This window comes from Mytilus edulis, chromosome 7 (assembly GCF_963676685.1).
Source record: "Mytilus edulis chromosome 7, xbMytEdul2.2, whole genome shotgun sequence".
In the NCBI taxonomy this organism is placed as follows: domain Eukaryota; kingdom Metazoa; phylum Mollusca; class Bivalvia; order Mytilida; family Mytilidae; genus Mytilus; species Mytilus edulis.
Window position 1 is genome coordinate 11,483,530 of NC_092350.1, and position 26,186 is coordinate 11,509,715.

The 26,186-nt window shown below is 32.7% G+C and overlaps 1 protein-coding gene across 1 annotated transcript in view; it reads left to right on the forward strand.

Annotated features, from left to right (window-relative positions):
* Nucleotides 1-206: 206 nt before the first annotated feature.
* The window catches only part of LOC139482958 (uncharacterized), a 42,738-nt gene continuing 16,758 nt past the window's right edge, over nucleotides 207-26,186 (forward strand). The window contains exons 1-9 of the mRNA XM_071266986.1: nucleotides 207-213; nucleotides 1,084-1,272; nucleotides 1,991-2,161; nucleotides 2,900-3,070; nucleotides 5,221-5,394; nucleotides 8,991-9,224; nucleotides 10,565-10,846; nucleotides 13,728-14,012; nucleotides 20,170-20,454. Coding sequence (XP_071123087.1) covers nucleotides 207-213; nucleotides 1,084-1,272; nucleotides 1,991-2,161; nucleotides 2,900-3,070; nucleotides 5,221-5,394; nucleotides 8,991-9,224; nucleotides 10,565-10,846; nucleotides 13,728-14,012; nucleotides 20,170-20,454 — 1,798 coding nt within the window. The remainder of the gene's footprint in view (nucleotides 214-1,083; nucleotides 1,273-1,990; nucleotides 2,162-2,899; nucleotides 3,071-5,220; nucleotides 5,395-8,990; nucleotides 9,225-10,564; nucleotides 10,847-13,727; nucleotides 14,013-20,169; nucleotides 20,455-26,186) is intronic.

Below are 26,186 nucleotides of genomic sequence, written 5' to 3' on the forward strand. Positions count from 1 at the left end.
AAGGTGTCTACTGTAAACTTTCAGTGCATGGAAATTGGGGCAGATGGAATGGATGGACTGGGTGTTCACAAACGTGTGGCGGTGGCAGACGGACTAGGCACAGAACTTGCAATGATCCCTCCCCTATTGCTGGCGGATTAGACTGTAATGGTGTCTCTCGGGAGAACTCTAGTTGTTCTTCTTATGTTTGTCCAGGTATTATAAAAATGCCAAGTATGTTATATATAACAACAAAAGTGACATGCTGTATCTGATCATGACACATAACTTCGACTTCACTTTTGTATTGCTTTTCTACTTACGACAGTTACCATGTGGGCTTCGACACGAAGCATACTTATGTATAGGTTTATATCATAGTGAAATTAATTGTCAGCATTCTTTATCTTTCCGAAAGAAACTCTTTGCCAGACGTTGGTTACTTTACACTTGTGTACATAGAATCATAGTCCTATATGGTATGGGTTTAATGTGCATAATAATTGTTCGAAAATCCGTCGTCATCAGTTGAGTATCGTCGTTTTTTGTTAATGCTTTTAAAACAATAGTATACAGATTCAGTCTAAATCGTGATATCGTAGATATATATATATATATATATATATATATATATATATATATATATATATATACGTTTGTTTTGTGATAAACATCGTCTCATGTATTAAGTTAATACTTACAATGGTAACATTGTGTATTTCATAAGGATATATTTACAACCATATGCAAGTTTTAATGTTCTATTCATAACATATATATACTAAACTTAAACAGAGCCGATTTTGTGTTTTCTCGCAGTAATTAATATTCAGTAAAGTTACAGCGATAAAATGGCAGACATTAAACGAGTCCCCTTTTGCAATGTTTGCAGGAGTATTTAATGCTCTTCATTCGCTTTCATAGTAAGTACTAATGTCTCATTGTCACATATTTGTCTGTTTTCCAACTATTGACGATTTGTATATTTGTCCAAATGTTTTGATATGCCAATTACATTGTTTTATTAATAAGAATGGGCGAAATCACAATTACAATATGTAGAGACCTTATTCAGTTTTGAAAGTGTCTACTATAAACTTTCAGGGAATGGAAATTGGGGCAGATGGAATGAATGGACTTGGTGTTCAAAAACGTGTGGCGGTGGCAGAAGGACTAGGCACAGAACTTGCAATGATACCTCCCCTATTGCTGGCGGATTAGACTGTAATGGTGTCTCTCGGGATGACTCTAGTTGTTCTTCTAATGTTTGTCCAGGTATTATAAGAATGCCAAGTATGTTATATATTACGACACAAGTGACATGGTGTATCAAGCCATGACGCAAAACTCCGCATCACTTTTAAATCTAAAAAAAAAATGATACACAATTTGTGTTGGTTTGTTTTCTTGTGGGAGTTATAAAATATTCCTTAGACATGGATCATAAGTTCACACTAAATGCAATTTATTCTCACCATCCAGCACCTTTCAAAAAAATAACCTTTTGTCAGAATCAGTTAAATTATATTTGTGTATATTTAATCATATTCTTTTATGAAATGGATTGGTACATTAATTGTGAAAAAATCTGTCATCAGATGAATATCGTCGTATTTTGTAAGAGTTTTGGTAACAGGCATAAGTTTAAACCGCTTGATTTAAGGTATAGATAACTTTTCTTTTATGAGGAATAGTGTCTCTAGCATTTGGTAAATACGTACTATTATAATATTGTGTGTCTGATAAAGATATATTCCTACAATAGGCAGGTTTTTGGTGTTCTTCTCAATGTTTGCAGGGGTATTTAATGCGTGTCATTCGCTTTCATAGAAAGTACTAATTTTTCATTGTCATATGATTGTCTTTTTTCCAACTAATGACGATTTTTATATTTTTCCAAATGTTTTGATATACCAATTGCATAGGTTTATAAATCAGGAATGAGCAAAATTACAATTAGAATATGTAGAGACCTCATTCAGTTTTGAAAGTGTCTACTGTTAACTTTCAGTGAATGGAAATTGGGGCAGATGGAATGAATGGACTTGGTGTTCAAAAACGTGTGGCGGTGGCAGAAGGACTAGGCACAGAAATTGCAATGATCCCTCCCCTATTGCTGGCGGATTAGACTGTAATGGTGTCTCTCGGGATGACTCTAGTTGTTCTTCTAATGTTTGTCCAGGTATTATAAGAATGCCAAGTATGTTATATATTACAACACAAGTGGCATGGTGTATCAAGCCATGACGCAAAACTCCGCATCACTTTTAAATCTAAAAGAAAAATTATACACAATTTATATTGGTTTTTTTCTTGTGGTAGTTATAAAATAAGCCTTAGACATGGATCATAAGTTCACACTAAATGCAATTTATTCTCACCATCCAGTACCTTTCCAAAAGAAACCTTTTGTCAGAATCGGTTAATTTACATTTGTGTACATTTAATCATATTCTTTTATGAAATGGATTGGCACATTAATGGTGAAAAAATCTGTCGTAATCAGATGAATATATTCGTATTTTGTAAGAGTTTTTGGTAACAGGCGTAAGTGTAAACCGCTTAATTTAAAATATAGACAACTTTTATTTTATGATGAAAAGTGTCCGCAGCATTTGGTAAATACGTACTATTATAATATTGTGTGTCTGATAAAGATATATTCCTACAATAGGCAGGTTTTTGGTGTTCTTCTCAATGTTTGCAAGGGTATTTAATTCGTGTCATTCGCTTTCATAGAAAGTAATAATGTCTCATTGTCATATGATTGTCTTTTTTCCAACTATTGACGATTTGTATATTTTTCCAAATGTTTTGATTTACCAATTACATTGTTTTATAAATCAGGAATGAGCGACATTATAATTAGAATATGTAGATACCTTATTCAGTTTTGAAAGTGTCTACTGTTAACTTTCAGTGAATGGAAATTGGGGCAGATGGAATGGATGGACTGGGTGTTCAAAAACGTGTGGCGGTGGCAGACGTACTAGGCACCGAACTTGCAATGATCCCTCCCCTATTGCTGGCGGATTAGACTGTAATGGTGTCTCTCGGGATGACTCTAGTTGTTCTTCTAATGTTTGTCCAGGTAGTATAAGAATGCTAAGTATGTTATATATTACAACACAAGTGACATGGTGTATCAAGCCATGACGAAAAACTTAAGTTTAAACCGCTTGATTTAAAATATAGATAACTTTTATTTTATGATGAATAGTGTCTCTAGCATTTGGTAAATACGTACTATTATAACATTGTGTGTCTGTTAAAGATATGATCCTACAATAGGCAGGTTTTTGGTGTTCTTCTCATATTTCAATAGTAATACACAATAGAAACTGTGCGGATTTTACATTTTATTGAAATTAAAACTTTGTCATGGTTAACTAATTAAAGGTAAAATGGCGTTTGCTGATATTGTCACGCATAATAACCCTGTAAATAATATTTCAGAAAGAATTTGAGAAAAAGTTTCGTGCATCAAAACAACAATTAACTGACCTTTAGTTTTTAAAGTCTATTCCCTTTTTCACAGACTTATTTTATTTACAATTATGCCACATCTTCTAATTTGTAAATAAGGCCTTCAAAAGACTTCATTTCACTAAAAAAATTACACTACAATGTCAAATAGAGTATATTTTGTCTATCAGCATGGCAACTCAATTTAATAAAAACAAATACTGTGAAGTTAGTTTGGCGCAGTGTCGCATCTATATTTGGCCAAAACTCTTATGTAAATTTTATGGAGACAAAACATACATGAACTCAAGATTCTATATTCTTATTAAAGCAAGTATAAAATAGGTTATTGTATTTTACCTGTTTACAAAACTTTGAATTTTACGAAAAAACTTTCTTATCCAAGGCATAGATTACCTTAGCCGTATTTGGCACCACTTTTTTGGAATTTTGAATCGTCAATGCTCTTCAACTTTGTACTTGTTTGGCTTTATAAATATTTGGATATGAGCGTCACTGATGAGTCTTATGTAGACGAAACGCGCGTCTGGCGTATAATATTATAATCCTGGTACCTTTGATAACTATATGATGCGATGTATTTAAGTTTCTCTTTAGAAATACGAGAAACACAGTATCGTACAAGATCATTTAAAAGTAGGGTAAAAACATCTCAAGAACCTGAAATGATTTTTTTTTAATTAACTGCTGCACACGATGGCATTATAAATAGAATACTGAAAGAAGTGAAAAATGACGTTGTTCAAAAATTGCAGCAGACAAGAAATTTATGAACAAGTTGAAATTTGCTAAGTTATATCTATCTATTAGTATTTATTTTGACAAGTCTCTTGTTTCCAATCATTGCCATATTGCTTTGTTTGTGAAAGTAGTGAAAAGGGAACGTTTCTCAAGTGATAACCTTATGAAAAATAATTCTATATACATTTTATTCTTGATTATGCCAGAAAATTCAACGTTTTACGATATGATTGTCATAACTGAAGACATCATTCCTGCACAAAATAACGAAGAACTAATTTATATGTTTGTTTGATGGGTTGTAATTAAACATTGCATAATCAGTAATCTTCTCTCATGGGAGAAAGGTTACCGCACCTAAATGATATGTCCCATACTTTTCATATTCTTTTTCGCGAAATTGACGATGAAATTCTTGTAATTGTAGAATTTCTTTGATAATATAAGCCAACACATTATTGGTTTTTAAATATCTCTGGGTTTTGTAAGTCCTTTTTAAACAAAAATATAAAAATATGAGTCAAGCCATCTCCACTGATTTTCTATTGTGAGGCCCCCAATTGATAAACAAGTGGTGGATCACACAATAGAAAATAAGTTGAAAATGTTTTTCTATGTTGTGCTTTTAATCTGCTGTCAAAGGCAATCTTTGATGGGGAGCTGAAGTTTTAGCGTAAGTAATTTCTGTGTGTCTGTCAGTTGTTGTCATTGGTTGTTGTCATTTTTATTTTCGTTCATTGATTTCATTTGGTAATTCATAAGGCCGTTGTTTTTCTCGTTGGAGTTGTTTTATATTTGATTATGTTGTGTTCTTGTATAGCTGACTTTCCGGTTATAGTATTGGTTACTGTTGATAGCTGTACTGTTACTTATGTTGGCTTTTTAGTAGTTTTACTGTACTTGTTTCGGTGTTACCACTCTTTAATCGCATATTTGCTATCAAAATATATCTGTGTCAACAATTTTATTAAACTTTGAATATTCATTGTTTTTTTGTTTATTTTTATTTTTCAGAATGGACCAATTGGAATTTATGGGATTCTTGCACTGTCGACTGTGGATTTGGGACGAGATCACGAAATCGTGTTTGCCAGCATTGCGTACATGGTAATTGTAATGCAGTTGATAACAAACAGTGTAGAGGAAATTCAGATGAAAAAGAAACATGTTCAGTTATTTCATGTACAGGTAATTTAATAAGCAAATAAGTGTATATGTAGGTTTGTTCGTCAGGGGGATGAACTTGATGGTTAGTTGAAACATCGTACAAGACGAAAAAATGTTTAGGTCTTTTCAGCTCATAGCCATAATTTTGTCTTGTGACCGCAAGGTCAGCAATGTGTTTTCGTAATTTATTCCTTATAAGTTTGATTTATCATAAAAAATTATTCTGTCTATTCGAAATAACCTAACAAATATGTTGCACACCTATAATCAACACGCCACCCTACGTTTTAGTCCTTAAATACATTTAGGAAAAGTAGTTCACAGTTTACAACCACTGAGTCGATGCCACTGCTGGTGGAGATTTATTTCCCCGAGGGTATCACCAGCCCAGTAGTCAGCACTTTTTTGTGTTGACATGAATTATCATTGATATGGTTATATTTATAAATTACCTGTTTACAAAATTTAGAATTTTTTAAATAGTAAGGCTTTTCTACCTCAGGCATTGATTACCTTAGCTGTATGTGGCAAAACTTTTAGGAATTTTGGTCCATAATGCTCTTCAACATCGTACTTTATTTGGCCTTTTTAACTTTTTTGGATTCGAGCGTCACTAATGAGTCTTTTATTGACGTAATCCGCGTCTTGCGTACATACAACATTTAGTCCTGGTATCTATGATGAGTTTATTCACACCACCACATATTGCAGTTAATACAAGCACCTGTTTTTTCTATTCGATACTTAGATAAGTAGTATGTAAAATTATGTTGTTTTTCTTTTAATCTGAGATAAAAATCATTGATATAATTCGTTAAACTTCTTTATTTTTCCATTTAATCTGTGACAAGATAAATCAACGGAAGAACGAGAGTTAATCAACAACACGAACACTATTGTTTCATTGAGGCGTTTCTAAATTACTTTTGCTTTCGTTTTAATTACCTACAATTGTACCCTGTACTACTTTATCACGATCAGGCTCTAATTATTATTTCGCTTGAATACGTAACCACACGAAGAAGAAGAAGAAAACAACAATGTCCATGAAAATCTGTGAAACAGCGGACCGTTATGATCTTTGAGACTTTTTTTAGAACAATTGCACAAAATGTGACTATTTATATAGAATGTAAGTGTTAAGTGCGTTTTCGACATTATTCTTTTACTTTTTTGTGCACAGCGTGTACACATTTTCAACTTTGCAATATATTCTGTATGTATGTAATAGATTTGAAAAAAAAACAATTAATCAATATAAACGTTCATATTTCAAGTTTTTATCCTTCACGCTACTTTTCAAGATAAGGTTTTATTATGATGTCGTGAAGGAGTTCGTTAATTAAATAAGTACATGCATGGCCAACAAATAGAGAGTTATGTTCATAACCAATAGAGAGTTAGGTTCATAACCAATAGAGATATGTTCATAAAACATGGAGATCTCTTCATAACTTGTAGAGATATTTTCGTACCAAATATATATGTATTTATTAGAGTTAACACATATGTATTACAAAGAAAAATGTGTTGATAAGAAATTTGTGTTTCTAGTAAAGAATTTAAGTACTTTATAGTAACGAAACCCTTGAACTGAAAATTCGCTATTTATACATATATACTAGAAAAAACACGTGTGTGGCTCGAACTCATTTTATGCAATGTGCGTTATGTTGATAGTTTTTATTAGTTTGTTTGTCCTTCTCGTAGGACATTCAGTGTCCAACTAGTAATTTCTGTCTACACAGGTTATACTGGAACGGAGGAAATAATTAAGAGAGGAAGAAAATCAAAACAATACTTATTGAAACATTTCTGGGTGGTGCTTGTTTGTAGCATCAAGTGCGAGACAAGTTCGTTCTCTGTGTAATACGTATGGTCCAAGTAACTTGTATATCAAAGTTGTCGTGTTTTTCTCGAGTGCTTCGGGTTCTGTCTCTGAGTGACACTGATGATCCGGGAAACTAGGAATTTATAAAGAGAAGAAAACAATAATCTATTACTTCGATTTTGTAATAATTGTTTTTTTCAATGGTGTGCGTTTGATTAATACATACTCATTACGAAGATATATTAAATCTACATTCAAGAAATTTAGCAGATGCTTACATTTAAATAGCTTAATCTAAATTTAACATACGTTACTAAAATGACTTAGCACGAGCTTTTTGGTTTGTCATTTGTTTTATTTGAATGTGTCAAGTCTGGTTAGAACGTTTTGAAAACAATAAACACTAGCACGTCATGGATTAACTAGTGCAAATTCAAGGTTCCAAACAAAAAGTTTGTTGATTTTCTGAAAATATTTTTGCTAAAGTTATTTTTTACTTAATGCGTTTAGAAAATAATTATCAAAGGTACCAGGCTTATAATTTAGTGCGCCAGACGCGCGTTTCGTCTTCATAGAAAAGATATACAATTTCTTTTTGTGACGCTTCCCTTTGGTATATGTACAACATGATGTGTCTCTTTATCAAAATACCCGGTATTGCATTTTAGTGTTTCTGTTTTGTCGTTGTTCTCCTCTTATATTTGATGTGTTTCCCTCAGGTTTAGATTGTAACCCAGATTTGTTTTCTCTCAATCGATTTATGAATTTCGGGGTATATCACTGTTGCCTTTATGTACACAGTACTTTTGATGTTTTGATTTATTAAACGTTACATTGTTCGTTTTACACGGTGATACAGAAAGGGACTAAACCTTCAGTGAAATTCTGTTTTCCATAAAATAATTTGAGCGTCACATTCTTGCTAAACTGCAATTTGGTAATTTGAGAACATACATGGTACACTTGTTGTTCTTATACGAATGCATGTACGTATCAAAATTGGAAAAGGTCGGAGCCTAGAATCGTTAAGTTGTAGCATTATATTTATTTTCCTACGTTTTGTGGTAATTTGGGTACTGTTTTGACTATTCGATCCAATTTAATCCAGGTCAAGACGTCCTTTTGTTGGTAATTCCGTTGTTTTGTACACGTAAATAAAGACTGATGAACACAGAAAAAGAATTCAAAACATAGTTCTTTTAATTAGCAGAAAACAAAGTGCCTTAACAGTAATGACTTTTCCCCATTGAATAAGTCTGGAATTACTTTAAGACTGAATATGGTTTACTTGTATGTTGCTTATAAAGATCTGTTCAGATAAAACAGATTGATTGTGTCAGTTCTTACCGATTTTCTAGTGCTACAGGGATGTAAAATATCAACATTCGTAGTTTTATCGGATATAAATAATTGCAATGGTGCTCTTTGGATCAGCTTTTTATAACGTACAGCGAGGACACAATATTAATTATCAAGGCACCTTACTTTCGTGTTTTTCTTCTTATCTAAACATACTTCTATTGTAACTTTCATTAAAGAAACTATGTGTTTCAAAATTTTAAACAATGTTGTGTGATTATCGCTGTTGTATGTTTCGCCTCTCTTTTATATGTCTTTAAAAAGATCTGTTGTTTGTCAATTTGGTATTTTAGTTATGTTGATGATGGGTTTTCCCACTTTTTTTTCATTGTTTTACTGCCAATTGTTTGACTTTACAGAATAGCTTATGATTCTTCAAGCAAACTTTGTAGTACATGTGTTTTGTTCTTTTTATCATTATTTATAGGTAGATTATATGATTCTTTGACAATTGGGTGCGATTTGGAGCAGAAACATCGAAATATAGCCTGGTCGAAAACTTGGAATTTCCTAAGAGATATAAGAAACAAATATGAAGAAACAACCTCTTATCTCCTGAAAATACTAAACTTGCAGTACACAGATAATGGAACATACAGATGTTCGGTCTGGAATGGTCAGAAGCACAACTATGGGATATTCATAAATCTAAATGTTTATGGTAAGCGAACAAATTAATCTATTTTTTTGACATGGAACATAGAACAGATCTGTGAATATCTAGGATTTCCTTCTAGGTACGTTTCGTGTGGGTAAATGTTGATTTACCAAGTGACATGACCATCAAGTAGTTCATGAAATGATTAACACAGAAAATAGATGTTGTTTTAGGCGTGGACAACGCCATATTTGTAAGGGAGGGAGCAACATGTGGTTTGCAACATAGTGGTGTTTTTAGATTGATGTAGCATGTTAACTTATATAATCCATCTTTTAATTAGTGCTGATTCGTATCAATGACTTCACAGCCTTTATCCATTCGGTAATACTATCTGAGTTTATTTTGTTTTTGCTCGCGTTTAAACTATTGCTTGGGAGTACGCCTGACTGATTCCATCGTTACTTTGAAGTCTGTTTCAAATGGATGGATTTATATGTCGGGTCTTTGGTACGCACATTTCGCAGATAAGTGTTATTTACAATTTGAAGGTCACGATGACTAATCGAAGCAGCGTATACATTTTTCGATGACTTTTTTTTTAGTTCAGACTAACTATTTGCAAAATGTATTTGTATTCCAAACAGCTACATCAATTGTTTTGTCTAATGAGTTCCGTTTAATAAACACACAAACTATGTTAATTCTTGCTTTAATCCACAGCATTTGTAACAGTGATCACGTCTTTATTACCATTTTGACAAATTAAGTAGTAGTTTTGCTTTAGAAATGTACTTTTGAAATGTGATTTATCTGGGATATTTCGCTCTGTACAAAATGTACCAGCAAAGAATCGAAATAGTTTGGGTTCAGTTTTTATATCCCCTGGAAATAATCTCGTCCCAACATTTGTTATACGACATTGATCTAAAAGCCAAAATGATCCTAAATATCCCCACCCCAATTTCGAATTCTTGATCACCACTGTTACTTAATTTTATATTAAATCCGTCATCAGTTTTATGTTATGATGTGTGATGCACACGCTTTAGCATTTTTAATATTTTTGTTTTCTGCAACCTTGTAAAGAACAGACTTTTTCGCAAACACTCGTTATAATACGGTATCTGAACTCCCAAGTTTGAGGATACGGAACTAATATCTAATTTATTATTTTAAGATATAATATTTGTTTTTAAATCATTATCTCCGAAGGGTCTGCTATAAAATAAAATAGTTCTAGGAGTATCATTAAAGGTAACTGTACGATTTGTACTGTTTATTCTTTTTTTATTAAATTTATCAATAACTGAATTTGTCATACGTGAACTGATTCGAAAAAGTGTTTATGTTTATTCCTCATTCTTTGCAATATCGTTTTTAATCTCTACATGTTTTGTCAGGTGCACCACAGGTTACTATTTTACGACAATCACACTTTGTTCAAATCGGAACAAAAGTCACATTTGTCTGCAATATTCAAAGTAATCCACCAATAAGTGAGTTATGGTGGACTGATAACCAAGCACACATCATTACTGACAAACTCAGATACAATGGCGGACATATACATAACCACAATCTCAGCATTATAAGTGTAAAGGATTCTGACAGTGGTGTTTATACATGTAATGCTAATAATACAAAAGGTACATCAAAGGCAACTACAACGCTGATTACTGGAAGTGAGTATAGTTTATTAGTTTATAATTAGACATACGGAATTATACTATTTACCGGATTTGTAATCACATAAGCGACACGACGGGTGTCACATGTGAAGCAGGATCTGCTTACCCTTCCGGAGCACCTGAGATCACCCCTATTTTTTGGTGGGTTTGTGTTGTTTATTCTTTAGTTTTCTATGTTGTGTCATGTGTACTATTGTTTGTCTGTTTGTCTTTTTCATTTTTAGCCATGACGTTGTCAGTTTATTTTCGATTTATGAGTTGGAATGTCCCTCTGGTATCTTTCGTCCCACTTTTATATTTATATTCTAGTTGTTTAAAAAACAAAATGTTCATGCTTTTCTTAAATAGACATCAACAGTTATATGGTTGACTGTGTAACATAACAAAACAGAGAATATCAACTTGCCACCATGTCAATATTGTTATTGATCAATTGCTCGTGGACCTAAGAAAAGAGGGGTACATTAAGCATACAAAACCATTAAACATTACAGACTAAACACTAATCAATATAAAACTAAAAAGATGTCACATGGTTGCAGAGGAGACACAATAGACCAAATCACATAAGACTATTCATCTTCGTACAACCTTCAAGAATAAGCAGAACCCATATCACATAGTGAGCTATAAAACAACCCCGAAATAACAAATCTAAATAAACTGCAAATGAGAAAAACAACGGTCTGTTTATGTCAAAACAATAACAGAAAATGTTGAACTTATATCTAAAACAGTAATGGGTACCTAATCTTTACTTCTATTTACGGTTTGTATATGTTCTGCAACGAATGCTTTTTTGCTAAAGAATGCGGGTTTATATTAAAATTTTTGGTTTAAAGTGTCCGTGATGGTGGTATATCTATAAAACGTGATTAAGACATAGCAAATCTATATAGTTTCTTCGTCATTTCTATTACATCAACAGTGTTAAGTGGTGATGTTTCTATCATCCCTTTGAAAATGCAAGCTTACGTCAAAACGAGTTGGTTGACCTTTATGTAATATCTGTTTCAGAAATGACTACATTGTACGCATATGTTTAAATTGTCGTAAACAAATCACATTCTATTTTTTTGTTTTCCGAGTTTGAATTATAGGATTAAATTATTTAAGTGTTTTGAACAAGCATTGCAACATGTGGAGTAGGATTTGCCTCCACTTCTGAGATAATTCAAGATTTGTGATGGGTTAGTTTTGATCAGTCATTAGTTTTATTTTCATTTTTGTGTTTTTTTTCTTTCGTTTTTTTTGACTTAGACATTATCGACTTATCAGTTTGAATTTCCCTTTGATATATTTCGCTATTCGTTTCTATACTGCTATTGGTAGATTGCTAGTGCAGGGTATCATTTGCTTAACAGTTTGTGCGCATTACTGACATTATATATATCGCACATAAGTCCTAAAAATATTGTTGATAGATAGGGGTTCTGTAAAAAAAAAGGTTTCAATTCCCTAAGTCAAAGGATTTGGCTATACGTTAAAGGCCCCGCCCCATTGGTCAAATAGCTCGTCACGTTTTTAAAACAGTTTATATATATATTATTATTTTCTGTGTCTGTATCTTGCATTAATTTGTAGGATCCTTTACTATAGATAATTGAGCTGATCTGTAACAATAACATCTCCATGCCTTATATATCATGTACTGTAGTACGCCGCTAGATTAAAACTGACAAGGAAAGGTAACACACGGCCACTGAAAGCTTTATGATTGTGAAGCCCAGGTGGTCGTGTGGTCTAGCGGGACGGCTGCAGTGCAGGCGATTTGGTGTCACGATATCTCAGTATCAAGTGTTCGAATCCCGGCGAGGGAAGAACAAAATATTGCGAAAGCAAATTTACAGATCTAACATTGTTGGGTTGATGTTTAAGACGAGTTGTATATGCATAATGTACATAGCCATGTGTCACCATCATTGCTGGTTATCCGATGGATAAATCTTTTGTAGAGTTGTCACTGACTCAGACGTACTTATTAATATAATTATTTTCTGTGACTGTATCTTGCATTGATTTGTAAAATCCTTTACTATAGATAATTGAGCTGATCTGTAACAATAACATATCCATGCCTTATATATCATGTACTGTAGTACGCCGCTAGATTAAAACTGACGAGGAAAGGTAACACACGGCCACTGAAAGCTTTATTATTGTGAAGCCCAGGTGGTCTAACATTGTTGGGTTGATGTTTAAGACGAGTTGTATACGTATATTACATCATTTTATTTAAAACATTGATTATCTAGACAAGCCTCTATAAAGTGCAATGTAGCACATCCATAAAATGTTATTGATCACATGTTGATTGTATGGTAAAATTTAGATACAACTATAAAATTAACAAAGAATTTAAAATTGTCGTATTAGAAAATTGGTCAATTGATCGATATATATATATATAAAATCTTTGACAAATAACTGTAAACATCATTCACTTTTTTAAAATAATAATATAAAACAATTCATTATTCACATAATATAGTGTCCCAAATCATTCCATAGTAATTTTGTTTTACCAAATCCTGCCAAATTTTTAACAGTTTTGAAAACAAAAGATTATTTTATGTTTATATAAAAAAAAAAAAAAAAAGATTATTTTATGTCTATTGTAGTCAGGAAAAGGCTGAATGTAAGATAAAGGGGAATATCTTATCGTACTCCTTGCTATTTAACTGAGATAGCTTTAAGAATTTGAATAAAAGAGATATGTGTTGTGTAACAAGAGTAAATCAGTTTGATTGCATGCAATTTTATTTTTGAGAATATGGTGTCTAAACATAAAACATGATCACCTTATTATGTAACGTATGCTTTGAAGTAAAGACTATGAATTGTTAAAACTATCTGACGTTTTTACTATTTGTAGATATATCTCAGACAACCATATTGGGAGACTTGTATGTCGCCATAGATGAACAAGATATAACTCTGGAATGTCTGATAAAGACTGACCCGTCTAATAATGTTCTATATTGGCTCAAAAATGGAAAAGACCTTAGACCGTATTTGAGCAGTAAATATAGTGGTGGCACACTTAGCGAACAGTCACTGACTATCAAGAATGTTGACAACAATGATGCCGGTAATTACACATGTAAATTGGAAAATCAGTTTGGGACTTCTAAGGACGTTGTTGAATTGAAAGTTCTTTGTAAGTAGACATAATGCAACTTATCAAGTCTCATCTTAAAAGAAGATTCTTTTTAACCAGTGAACGTTCATTTACGCAACATAATATTTGAGTAAGGGTTTGAAATAAAAGTGTTTAAATGGCATAAAATAACCAGGAGATGCAAACAAAACAATGACCAAAACTTACCGGAAAAAATATTTTATAGAAAAAGAATTGTCAAAACTCACAAATAATGGCAACTAAATTTATGCCTACTTTATCATTTTTAGGCTTGTTGTTTAAGGTTGTAAACAAATTGTGAGAGTCAAAATGAAACGCCACAACAGGATAAAAAAATACAAATTTTAATATAGATTAAATTATAGATGAGATTTTAAACAATAATAATATAAAACAATTCATTATTTACATAATAAAATGTCCCAAATCATTCCATAATAATTTTGTTTTACCAAATCCTGCCACATGTTAACAGTTTTGAAAACAAAAGATTATTTTATGTCTATTTTGTAGTCGGGAAAAGGCTGAATGTAAGATAAAGGGGAATATCTTAACATACTCCTTGCTTTTTAACTGAGATAGCTTTAAGAATTTGAATAAAACAGATATGTGTTGTGTAACAAGAGTAAATCAGTTTGATTGCATGACATTTTATTTTTGAGAAAATGGTGTCCAAACATAAAACATGATCACCTTATTGAATGAATGAATGAATGAATATTTTATTTGCAAAAACATATATAACATGCTATGGCAATACATAATATATACATAATGTGACAAAAGACTGGTAACAGAGAACAATACAATAATAACATACATGTTGTAGCTAACCAATAATATCAGATCTAGCTTTCCATACACTCTTCAAATAGTTACAGAGCTTAATTGTTAAAGATCTAGAATTATCTTTCAACAAACAAGATAGTTTAAAAATAGTAGGCCATGAACAATAATAGCGTGGCCAAAACAATATTCTAATTGCCCTATATGCTGGACATACCAATACAAAATGGAATTCATTCTCAACACATTGCATGTTACAACATACACACAGATGTATTTCTCTTGGTATATAAGAGGAGCGACCAACTTCAACATTAAGTTTCAATATAGATTAAGTTATAGATGAGATTTTAATACAATAATAATATAAAACAATTCATTATTTACATAATAAAATGTCCCAAATCATTCCATAATAATTTTGTTTGACCAAATCCTGCCAAATTTGTAACAGTTTTGAAAACAAAAGATTTATGAGATATATTATGTAACATATATGTATTCTTTGAAGTAAAGACCATGAATTGTTAAAACTATCTGACGTTTTTACTATTTGTAGATATAACACAAACAACCATATTGGAAGACTTGTATGTCGCCATAGATGAACAAGATATAACTCTGGAATGTCTGATAAAGACTGACCCGTCAAATAAAATGCTTTATTGGCTCAAAAATGAAAAAGACCTTAGACCGTATTTGCGCAGTAAATATAGTGGTGGCACACTTAGTGAACAGTCACTGACTATCAAGAATGTTGACAACAATGATGCCGGTAATTACACATGTAAATTGGAAAATCAGTTTGGGACTTCTAAGGACGTTGTTGAATTGAAAGTTCTTTGTAAGTAGACATAATGCAACTTATCAAGTCTCATCCTAAAAGAAGATTCTTTTTAACCAGTGAACGTTCATTTACGCAACATAATATTTGAGTAAGGGTTTGAAATAAAAGTGTTTGAATGGCATAAAATAACCAGGAGATGCAAACAAAACAATGACCAAAACTTACCGGAAAAAAATATTTTATAGAAAAAGAATTATCAAAGCTCGCAAATAATGGCAATTAAATGTATGCCTACTTTATCATTTCTGGGCTTGTTTTTTAAGGTTGTAAACAAATTGTGAGAGTCAAAATGAAACGCCACAACAGGATAAAAAAATACAAATTTTAAAGTAAATCGCTTCTTTTTGCTACACAATCTGTCGTACGTTTTACCGTTAATTTAAAATCTTAAGACATTAGTTGCAACCTACAAAAACTATATCCAGAAAGCAGATAGGCATATTCTTTCAATCGAATTATGCTGCTGTAATAACACCAAAATATTCGACATATTTAAATACACGACTTTCGAAATACTCATAAAAAAGATTTTTATCATGAATAATTGGACACAACGAAAATTATATATACAACACATGTTAAAAGCTAATTTTTGAGTACCTATACCCGGCATATGAAAAGCCTCTTGATAAAAGAATGATATTTGTGTAGATGGGTATCATATGCAATTATTGAATATTATTTCTCTTTTACAATATTAAGTTTTAAACATACAGCATGATGTTGATGTAATATTTATATCGTCATATCTGAATAGCACTTACTGCATTATAAGAAAATAGCATCTAAATACGTTTTACCATTACTTCTAAAATGTAACCTTAAATTCATACATTAATGAAGACAACACTATTCAAGCACAACATAAACGTTGTCTGCGATTGCATAATGGCAAATATCACATATCAATTCTTGTTTTTCCAGTTTCTCAAAATATTCAATATTATAAAACAAGATACTAGAATCTTTGTGTAAAAAGAGAAAAGGTCCATATATATAATTTCAGTATTTCAGATACGTTGTCAATTTCAAAATAATTAACTTTTCAAAACACTAGTTTATATTGATAGGGGATTAATAAAGGAATCAAAATAGCAAAACACATGTATATATATATATTGTGTAGTATTGTCAATTTTGATGATCCAATACCTATTAAGTTTACTGGTTGGTAGATTCTTATAGACTCTATATATATATATATATATATATATATATATACAACTCGTCTAAACATCAACCCAACAATGTTAGATCTGTAAATTTGCTTTCGCAAATTTTTGGTTCTTCCCTCGCCGGGATTCGAACCCATGCTACTGTGATATCGTGACACAAAATCGCCTGCACTGCAGCCGTCCCGCTAGACCACACGACCACCTGGGCTCTCAAAAAAGAGCTTTCGCTGCCCGTGTGTTACCTTTCCACGTCAGTTTTAATCTAGCGGCGTACTGCATTACATGATATATAAGGCATGAAGATGTTATTGTTACAGATCAGCTAAATTATCTATAGTAAAGGATCCTACAAATGAATGTAAGATACAGTCACAGAAAATAATTATATTTATAAGTACGTCTGAGTCAGTGACAACCCTAAAACAGATGTATCCATCGGATCGCCATTAATGATGGTGATACATGGCTGTGTACATAATGTATATACAATTCGTCTAAACATCAACCCAACAATGTTAGATCTGTAAATTTGCTTTCGCAAATTTTTGGTTCTTCCCTCGCCGGGATTCGAACCCATGCTACTGTGATATCGTGACACAAAATCGCCTGCACTGCAGCCGTCCCGCTAGACCACACGACCACCTGGGCTCTCAAAAAAGAGCTTTCGCTGGCCGTGTGTTACCTTTCCACGTCAGTTTTAATCTAGCGGCGTACTGCAGTACATGATATATAAGGCATGAAGATGTTATTGTTACAGATCAGCTAAATTATCTATAGTAAAGGATCCAACAAATGAATGTAAGATACAGTCACAGAAAATAATTATATTTATAAGTACGTCTGAGTCAGTGACAACCCTACAACAGATGTATCCATCGGATCGCCATCAATGATGGTGATACATGGCTGTGTACATAATGTATATACAACTCGTCTAAACATCAACCCAACAATGTTAGATCTGTAAATTTGCTTTCGCAAATTTTTTGTTCTTCCCTCGCCGGGATTCGAACCCATGCTACTGTGATATCGTGACACCAAATCGCCTGCACTGCAGCCGTCCCGCTAGACCACACGACCACCTGGGCTCTCAAAAAAGAGCTTTCGCTGGCCGTGTGTTACCTTTCCACGTCAGTTTTAATCTAGCGGCGTACTGCATTACATGATATATAAGGCATGAAGATGTTATTGTTACAGATCAGCTAAATTATCTATAGTAAAGGATCCTACAAATGAATGTAAGATACAGTCACAGAAAATAATTATATTTATAAGTACGTCTGAGTCAGTGACAACCCTAAAACAGATGTATCCATCGGATCGCCATCAATGATGGTGATACATGGCTGTGTACATAATGTATATACAATTCGTCTAAACATCAACCCAACAATTTTAGATCTGTAAATTTGCTTTCGCAAATTTTTATTTCTTCCCTCGCCGGGATTCGAACCCATGCTACTGTGATATCGTGACACAAAATCGCCTGCACTGCAGCCGTCCCGCTAGACCACACGACCACCTGGGCTCTCAAAAAAGAGCTTTCGCTGGCCGTGTGTTACCTTTCCACGTCAGTTTTAATCTAGCGGCGTACTGCAGTACATGATATATAAGGCATGAAGATGTTATTGTTACAGATCAGCTAAATTATCTATAGTAAAGGATCCGACAAATGAATGTAAGATACAGTCACAGAAAATAATTATATTTATAAGTACGTCTGAGTCAGTGACAACCCTACAACAGATGTATCCATCGGATCGCCATCAATGATGGTGATACATGGCTGTGTACATAATGTATATACAACTCGTCTAAACATCAACCCAACAATGTTAGATCTGTAAATTTGCTTTCGCAAATTTTTGGTTCTTCCCTCGCCGGGATTCGAACCCATGCTACTGTGATATCGTGACACCAAATCGCCTGCACTGCAGCCGTCCCGCTAGACCACACGACCACCTGGGCTCTCAAAAAAGAGCTTTCGCTGGCCGTGTGTTACCTTTCCACGTCAGTTTTAATCTAGCGGTGTACTGCAGTACATGATATATAAGGCATGAAGATGTTATTGTTACAGATCAGCTAAATTATCTATAGTAAAGGATCCTACAAATGAATGTAAGATACAGTCACAGAAAATAATTATATTTATAAGTACGTCTGAGTCAGTGACAACCCTACAACAGATGTATCCATTGGATCGCCATCAATGATGGTGATACATGGCTGTGTACATAATGTATAAACAACTCGTCTAAACATCAACCCAACAATGTTAGATCTGTAAATTTGCTTTCGCAAATTTTTGGTTCTTCCCTCGCCGGGATTCGAACCCATGCTACTGTGATATCGTGACACCAAATCGCCTGCACTGCAGCCGTCCCGCTAGACCACACGACCACCTGGGCTCTCGAAAAAGAGCTTTCGCTGGCCGTGTGTTACCTTTCCACGTCAGTTTTTATCTAGCGGCGTACTGCAGTACATGATATATAAGGCATGAAGATGTTATTGTTACAGATCAGCTAAATTATCTATAGTAAAGGATCCTACAAATGAACGTAAGATACAGTCACAGAAAATAATTATATTTATAAGTACGTCTGAGTCAGTGACAACCCTACAACAGATGTATCCATCGGATCGCCATCAATGATGGTGATACATGGCTGTGTACATAATATATATACAACTCGTCTAAACATCAACCCAACAATGTTAGATCTGTAAATTTGCTTTCGCAAATTTTTTGTTCTTCCCTCGCCGGGATTCGAACCCATGCTACTGTGATATCGTGACACCAAATCGCCTGCACTGCAGCCGTCCTGCTAGACCACACGACATATATATATCTGTTTTCAAGATATTATATTGACATATATTTGCGGGAAAATATTCTCTCTTGACTTCTCATAGCTTTATCATTGACAAGTTTAAGTTCTCAAAAACTATTAAAAAATAATTAAAATTTTATAAGACTTTTTCTAATGACTTATCATTATACATGTAAAAGATTTATAAAAAGAAAAATGGGGGTCATTGGCAAATCTTTTAAGGCATTCTTACGACCGTGTTAAAGTGACCAGAAAGAGAACAATTGAACTGTTTGTGAAAGGTAATAAAGTGTTTCTTACCAAATGATATTTTCATTCTAACAGATTGAATCACAAATTTTCAACACACATGTTACTTATTCTTTTGTTCAATCTATATGCATTCAACAAAAAAAGATAACAATAAATAATTAAGAATTGAATGATGATAGTTGTTTTGTATCTGACATTTGGCTTCATGTATGAACATCAAAACAAAACAGGGTACTTAACATTGATAAATAAGTGATATACATTATTGTTGCTTTTTTCTACAGATGTTCCACTCGTATATCAATCGTCAGATACTATCAAAGCTTTTACTGGTGATACTATTACACTAAAATGTGTCTATGAGTCAAACCCTGAACCTTCTGTGGTATTCTGGAAAAGAGATGGTGAAATTCTGAATGTTTCTGTTTCAAAATATAATGGAAGCACAATTAATGAACCATCTTTAACCATTGTCAACATTGATCACTTCGATTCAGGCGCATATGTGTGTGCCGTAGTCAATAATATAGGAACCGGGTACAGTAGCAAGATCCTACTTTTAATAAAAGGTATAGTAAAGATTAAAGGTGCTTTGTTAACTAAGTAATTAAAAAAACATTTTTATGTGATCATATATTTTGTATACATTCAAGGAGATAAACATCGAAAAATATGACATTACCAACGACACAAAGACCAATAGTCAACTTACATTGTCTGAGGAATAGCATATGGTCCTCAGAAATAAACGAGAATTTCGACCTGATGTCAGGATTTAAATCGTCAAGACTTTTGAAAGGTTTTTGAATATAGTCATCATTGACTACCAAACATATCTCATGTTGAACATTCACTACGAGGAAAAACATTATTGTATTAATGTAACTATCTTTATGTAAATGTTAACCCTTAAAGGCACACCAGCTTTCAAAGTTATGATAACCAGAACAAAAAGAAATAAAGGAGCAATTAAAGTTGTTGTGAAACTGTTTATTCTAATTGTGACGTAAATCAGATGTGAATACTGAAAAATTCTAGAGATCTTTTAGAGTACATACGTTCAAAGACTCTGTCGTCTTGAAATACAATTAAACAATTTGACTTTTCTACACTTTACACAAGTACATGTTTTCCCCATTCCAAACTAAATAACTCATGACATGTAACAAAATTCAAATTTTACATTTGCGCATTTTGTCTACAAAAGATGCAGTAGTGATGCTTGAAAAAAAACATGATTCCAGAAGTGATAGATAACCAAAAAAATCAAATTACCCTATTTGTCACCACAGATAATTAAAGGTAAAATTGAGAATGGAAATGGGGAATGTGTCAAAGAGACAACAACCCGACCAAATAAAAAACAACAGCAGAGGGTCACTAACAGGTCTTCAATGTAGCGAGAAATTCCCCCACCCGGAGGCGTCCTTCAGCTGGCCCCTAAACAAATTCATACTAGTCCAGTGATAATGAACGCCATACTAATTTCCAAATTGTACACAAGAAACTAAAATTAAAATAATACAAGACTAACAAAGGCCAGAGGCTCGTGACTTGGGACAGGCGCAAAAATGCGGCGGGGTTAAACATGTTTGTGAGATCTCAACCCTCCCCCTATACCTCTAACCAATGTAGAAAAGTAAACGCATAACAATACGCACATTAAAATTCAGTTCAAGAGAAGTCCGAGTCTGATGTCAGAAGATGTAACCAAAGAAAATAAACAAAATGACAATAATACATAAATAACAACAGACTACTAGCAGTTAACTGACATGCCGGCTCCAGACTTCAATTAAACTGACTGAAAGATTATGATTTCATCATATGAACATCAGGCACAATCCTTCCCGTTAGGGGTTTAGTATCATACCATCATAACATATATGAGAAGAATATAACCCGTGTCATGCCAACAACTGTTTTTAGAATATTTAGAATAAATGTGTTTAGTTCCGATGCAATGACCTTATCAGTGACTCAATATTAACGCCAAAATATGCAATCTTTAATGACTTGACAATAGTATCGTAATCATATCCCTACTTGATAAGTCTATTTAAAGGTTTTGTTAGTTTCTGAGTTGAATACTGACATTTTTGTAATTTATAAAGAATATTTCCATAAAAAATTGGATGTGAAATACCTGAACGTATTAGAAGTCTGCATGTTGAGCTATATTTACGAATATATATACCGATGATAAAATTTAGTAAATGTTTTGACTAGTTTGTGATATCGAAAACCCTGGTGTAATAATTTTTCAGTAATACATAAATTTCTCTCGTTAAAATCTAAAACATTGTTACATACACGAGCGAATCGTACAAGTCGAGATATATAAACACCGTAAGATGGTGACAAGGGAACGTCACCATCTAAAAACGGATAATTAACGATAGGAAATGAAAAATCATCCCTTTTAAATTTTAGTATTCAGCTTTCCATTAGTGATATAGATATCAAGATCGAGAAAAGGACAATGGTCATTGTTAGTATTAGCTTTATTTAAAGTAAGTTCAACAGGATAAATTTCATTAATATACATACTGAAGTCGTCATTATTGAGAGCCAAAATATCATCCAAATATCTAAAAGTATTATAAAATTAGTTTATCAGATGTTGTTTCGATGGGTCTTTGCTTATTTTTGTCATAAATTGTAACTCATAACAATACAAAAACAGGTCCGCAATAAGTGGTGCACAGTTAGTCCCCATTGGAATTCCGATAATCTGACGATATACGGAATCCCCAAAGCAAACAAAAATGTTATCTAGTAAAAATTCAAGGGCATATATAGTATCAAAGTATGTCGAATTAACATAGTTTTTTTTGTTTATTGCTACTAAAAAATGACCTAAAAGAGTTTGAACATATATATTCACATTCCGATTTTTTGAATGCCCATTTAATAAGGTGTGTGAATTTTTTCTTAATGAGAATGCGAGGCAATGTGGTATACAGGGTAGAAAAATCAAAACTTTGAACAGATTCAAAATCACCAATATAAGCATGCAATTTATCAAGTACTTCCAACGAGTTCTTGACACTCCACAAGTAATTTATTCCACTATTTTCGAAGGCCTTATTTGAACAATTTAATATAAGGTTTTTAATTGTACCAAGTGTACTGGTAAGAAGAATAGACAATTTAGTAGTTGAACAATGGCTTGAAGACGAAATAAATCTATATTTGTAAGGGGTTTTGTGTAGCTTCGGAAGACAATACATAGTTGGGACTTTCATTGTATTTGGCTCTGCTTGTAAAGCGGTGGCTAAAAGTTTATGTTTGTTACAGATTTCGTTTTCTGAAAACGGAGTCAGTTGGAATGTTGGTGAATTGGTGATTTCCTTTTTCAGAACCTCAATGTAAAATTTACGTCAAACAATAATAATCTTATTAGCAGCTTTATCGGCCGGGACAAAAACAAATTCCTAGGCTAGTTCTTTTAGTGTATGTTTGATACGAGAAATAGGTTGTTAATAGTAAAATGTTCTTTAAAATGTTGAATACGTATATCAACTATTTTCATTACTGAATTAAAAAAAGAGTCCAAAGATTTTTTGTCAACTTTTTCCCGTTTTATCCATTCCATACAGTAAGTATGGAGTAAGTCGTGGATGATATTACGACACTCATTCCAATTAATAATTGACGGGGGACGATATTTAGTTCCTTTACTGAGGAATGATTTTAACTCTCGGTCTTGAACGATGTTAAGATCTCCTGTTATAACATGGGAAATGGGTCCATAAATATATTCGGAATTACTGCAATTACATGAAGTAGGTGTATTTTCACTGATATTAACATCTTTACACAATTGACTATAATTAAACACAAATTTCCGGGTAGATTTCTTGTAAATATAACAAATAAGAGGTAGCTCAGTATTGTCAAAATATCCATGAATTTGTTCTTTAACAGAATAGTCGTTAAATATACCGGCAATATTTACAAAATCAAAGCCTTTATTGACATACTTAATTTTAATAAAATGTTTTTTATGATCTTCAGGGCGACCAATTTTGGGAAATAATTTAGAATAACAATATGCCATAATAATTTGAACAATTTCATACTTAGGACTGCTATATGAAATTGTGTTGCAATCCTCCAAAATTTTATTTAACTTATTAACCGGTAACGAACATAGCTTTGTTAACAGATAATGTCTGCCTTGTTTTTTGAAATAGAAATTAGGTCCGAAATATTGGTATGATTGGCCCGAAATTTTCTTTGATTGCGATTTGTTCTACGACCGTGAGAACGTTTTTTACGAACAGTTTTAGAAACTATATCCAAAATGTTAACGGAATGCATTTCCATTAGTATATTAAATGTGGAAAGTATTTCATGCACGTATCTAAGGACCAAACCAGACAACAAAGCGATATGGGGCCAGACTCATTGTTTAAAATCTATTTCCTAGTGTTATTTAATTTTACTATTATTAGTTTAGGTTACAACATAAATAAATATACATTTATTTTACTTTTGGGGAGTGGATTCATTGGCCCTAATTAAAAACAATGCAGGCTTATAGTATTTTGAAGCATTCAAATGAAGTGAAACGTAAGAAATGTTTTACGAATAAAACAAATCAAGTCTGCCCAAAAATTATTTATATTTCAAAGAAAGATTTATAGTTTGTTCATTGTAAGATTAAAACAAGAAACGTAAAGATGTCTCTGCTTATAACAGTTAAGAATCACTTCTAAATATTAAAAATCAACGATGTAACATTAATGCATTACTATTTTATCGAAAGGGATCGTGATGCGCTAATTGCGTAATTTAAATTCTCGGACGCTGATTTTTTCCCAAAAACCGTCATAGATAATATCAGAGACATATAATACGAAACATAATACATGTATCATATGCCCCTATAATACACAACCTTCTTTAAAAGGTGTTTTCAAACACGTTATGACCGTATCTTGGGGGCACTGCTAAAATATGTTCTCAAAAAGCAAATTGTAATTTTCATCTTTAATACTTGTAGCCTCCCCGTGCTTCAGGTTTATGCTCTTATAATATACTAGATTATGGAGTGTGTGTCCGAGCGAGAACTTCTCTAGTTCATTACTTTAGGAATATTTATTAAAAAGAAGTATTTCAATATTCAGCCCCATTCTACTATTTAGTCAGCCGTCAGTCGCTACCCTGATATACCCAATTTTTTCCGGGTAACTAATACTAATAGCGTTTGACATTTTTAGCCGAACAGATTTATCATTTTTACATAACTTAATTTATTGTATGCTGATTCATATTCTGGACGCCAGTCTTTGCTCCCTTATAATATATTTCACAAACAAGAAACAAATATGAAGCTTAGAAATGGAAAAATATTAAATACTAAACTCGTTCAAAGGGTATCTACACGTCTCAATCTTCAAAATCGGTTATTTAAAAATACTACCATCGCTAACATTTTTAACAATAAAAATCTACCCTTCTATCGATAAGTGTCATGCCAAAAAATGACTTACATGTCCCCGTCTTTCCACCAAAAATACAGTAAGGTCCACGTTTAATGGTCGCACATTTTCTTTAAATTTTGAAACTGATATAACTTGAAAAACAAACAGTATTATTTATTTACTCACATGAAACAAACCGGGATGTGGTATTCAGTACGTAGGTGAAACTGACAGATATTTATCTAAACGAACTCAAGAACATCTGTATCGTTTTAAAAGACCCAACAAATTAAAAAGTCTCATTTATCAACACCTTAAGAAGCACAATCATCCTATTAAATGTTTAGCAGTTCAACCTTTAGAAGTAGTAAATAAGCAACCTGGTGAATCTCATTCAAAGTTTGTACAATCGCGGAAAATAATTGAATTAAATTGGATTAGAAATTACAGACAGTCTACCCTCTCGGTCTAATGATAATATCATGGGAATTGGTAATATATTAAGAACCGATTCCATTAACATTTTGTTAAAATAAAGTATGTCAATAAAGGTTTAGATTTTGTAAATATTGCCGGTATATTTAACGACCATTCTGTTAAAGAACAAATTCCTGGACATTTTGACAATACTGAGCTCCCTCTTATTTGTTATATTTACAAGAAATCTACCCGGAAATTTGTGTTTAATTATAACCAATTGTGTAAAGATGCTAATATCAGTGAAAATACACCTACTTCATGTAATTGTAGTAATTCCGCATACATTTATGGACCAATTTCCCATGTTATAACAGGAGATCTTAACATCGTTCAAGACCGAGAGTTAAAATCATTCCTCAGTAAAGGACCTAAATATCGTCCCCCGTCAG